The sequence below is a fragment of the Pelobates fuscus genome, chromosome 5 (assembly GCF_036172605.1).
Source record: "Pelobates fuscus isolate aPelFus1 chromosome 5, aPelFus1.pri, whole genome shotgun sequence".
Classification (NCBI taxonomy): domain Eukaryota; kingdom Metazoa; phylum Chordata; class Amphibia; order Anura; family Pelobatidae; genus Pelobates; species Pelobates fuscus.
This window is the reverse complement of record NC_086321.1, coordinates 185,006,006-185,008,914: the sequence shown is the minus strand read 5'-3', so window position 1 is coordinate 185,008,914 and position 2,909 is coordinate 185,006,006. Positions and strand designations below refer to the sequence as shown.

The 2,909-nt window shown below is 35.8% G+C and overlaps 1 protein-coding gene across 1 annotated transcript; it reads left to right on the top strand.

Moving 5' to 3' along the window:
- The first annotated feature begins 867 nt into the window (after positions 1-867).
- On the top strand, positions 868-1,797 carry LOC134612123 (olfactory receptor 6M1-like). Its single transcript, XM_063456500.1, has one exon. It carries the CDS (start codon positions 868-870, stop codon positions 1,795-1,797), a length of 930 nt encoding a protein of 309 aa, XP_063312570.1.
- Positions 1,798-2,909: the final 1,112 nt, after the last annotated feature.

Genomic DNA, 2,909 nt, shown 5'->3' with positions numbered 1-2,909 from the left:
GGGTGTATATAAAAAATACCCCTTTCTGTCTCATTAGAGATATCTTTGCCAGAAGCTCAAGGAAGCAGGCTGAAGGGTCAGTGTTAGGACCCGCTTAGGGGGGTCTGCCTTGACGTTGACAGGCGGGCATCCCTCCAATGGCCATTGGAGCAACTAAATGACCTCCATTTGTCTAAATATACATAGGGATTAAGGAGAAAGCGCAAGTAACATTTTCTTTTCTTTGGTTTTTACTATATATTGGGGCTGATGTGTGTTGTAGTCCTTGCTGCTTAAGCGCAGGACTTCTCTTTTTGTATTTATATCTGTAAGAGCATTATGGAAGATGTAGTCCACAGCAGCATGAGTGCCGAATGTTGCCTAACCCTGCTATAGTTCTCTGGGTAAAAAAAATAATAGCAATGCACTTAGCCAGTTTTCCAATATGCTATGGGATATACGTATTATTACCCAACCTAATGATATTTTTTTTTTTCTTCCAGAAGAATGAAGGGCTGAGCAAACATACCACAAATAAGACTCACAATTGTGGGATTCTACAGTGGGAGTCTTAAACACTAAGTTAGCACTTTTCAACAATGAAAAAGGTTGAAGTTTGAATTAAACTGGCTAAATAGAGTACATAACCTACTAAGGGAAATGTGGGAACCATACCTTGATATAACACACTAACTTCTGATATACATTGTTTGAAAATATTGGGAAATTTGCATTTCTACACAAACCTACACTTTTAAGTTCTGGGCCAGATCCAAGGTGAGATACATAACTAAAGACCTCTGACTGCTTGCATGGTACATGTAGAAATAAAATATTCTGCAATTCCACAAATGTTGATAGCCATTTTAACTTGAAACTTAGAAAACAATGGAAAATGGGAGCAATGTTTTATCTTTCATTCTCTTTGCGTGTCATATGACTTTTGCTTATCGTGTAACTTCTACTTTGCTTCTGCTTCTTACCTACCTCATGACTTTGTCAGGAAACATTCTGATTATTTTACTCATCTGGAAAAGTCACCATCTCCATAGTCCTATGTATATGTTTCTTACTAATATTTCTTTTTTAGAGATATGGTTCACAAGCACAGTCATGCCAAAACTACTTTCCATTCTGGCTTATGAAAACCGAGCTATCTCCACCAATGGTTGTCTCACTCAGTGCTATTTCTACTTCTGTTTAGGCACAGCTGAACTGTTCCTTCTGACAGTCATGTCTTTTGACAGATATGTGGCTGTGTGTTACCCTTTGAAATATGTCAATGTGATGAGAACTGAGTTCTGTCTCAAGCTTTCCCTTGGTTGTTGGATAGGTGGTTTTGCATTCAACATAGTGCAAACCATACTAGTAGCTGACCTTCCATTTTGTAAATCAAATATTATTGACCATTTCTTCTGTGATGTAGAACCACTTCTAATACTTGCCTGTTCTGACACCAGTCTCATAAAGATTATTAACCTGATATCTTCAGCAGTGGTTGTGTTTGGATCTCTTGTATGTATTGTCATATCTTATTTACACATTATATCAGCCATCTTTAAGGTTTCCACTGTGAAGAGTCGATGGAAATCTTTTTCCACGTGTGTCTCTCATCTTGTTCTAGTATTTATAGTATATGGAAGTTCACTCTTCCTGTGCTTGAGAAAGACTACTGGTAGTATGGACTTTAGTAAACTCTCTGCTTTCCTTACTGGAATTGTGACACCTCTCTTGAATCCGTTTGTGTATACATTGAGGAATAACCAGGTAAAAGAGGCTCTAAAACAACTTCTTTCTGGCAAAACAATGACATTATAATATTTACAGTGTAAGTACCAGAGCAGATAGCAAGGTACAATTTTAGGGGTAATACTCCTATTTAGTTCTATTTCTAAAAATAAATATATAGCTAATTGAAAACCCAACTGCCAACATTGAGCAGCATAAACAGATTGTAAAAATGGCTATATTAGTATTTTTTAACACTTACAGGGTTATGTACTAAAGCGAGAGTTGTCGAGAAGTCAAAGTGAATTTCCACTTTATACCAAAATAGCCAAACTGGAAGCATATGTATATAACCACTATTTATATATTTTTGTGAATTAGTATTGTAATCTACTTTTTATTATTTATTTATTTTACATTACAATGCATTTTATTGTTTTACAGCCCAATAACATGGCAAATAAACTATGTCTTAGGAAAATTGATGAAAACAAAGATGAAAAAGCAATAGAATTTGTTATTTTGAAAATGTACCTTTATTCTTATAAAATTGCATGACTATTGCTACCCAACAGTAAGGTAAATGACCCTTTAAAACAGAGCTCATGCAACACGTTGTTGTCATGTTACTGTAGCTTGTAAGACACTTTACCCTATACTCACATCTTTAAAACTAACATGTATTTTATATGTTTCAATACATTTGTAGGTGTGTTTTTTTATTTTTTATATTAGTACAATGTACATTCCTTCACTTCAAAATGAGGCCATTTTGAAGAAATCATCATTCCCCTGTGTTTGGGATGACCTTTCCCACTTATGTGAGCAGTGTAACTTTTGTGGTCTTTCAGCTCCATCGTTCATGCTGACCTCCTCCATCATATAAAACTCTAAACGTTCATCTTCCTAAATTCCATCTTCACTTCTCCAAATCCAGTCATCGGTCCTACAGCATACAAATGTTTGCCGTTCATCATATGGAACTCCCCTCCTCCTTCCATGACAACTCTGTCATATATCACAGGGTATCATCTTCAAAACAAAGCTTCATGCTTCATCCCACCAGTTTTCTCATATCTCATACTTTTACATGTTATACAAAACCCCAAGTCCCTGCTTCCTTTTCCTCTTGTACCTCAATAGAAAGTACAAACTATGGGAAAAAAAATTCCATTAGGCACATTTTAAAATGGGAAACTGTT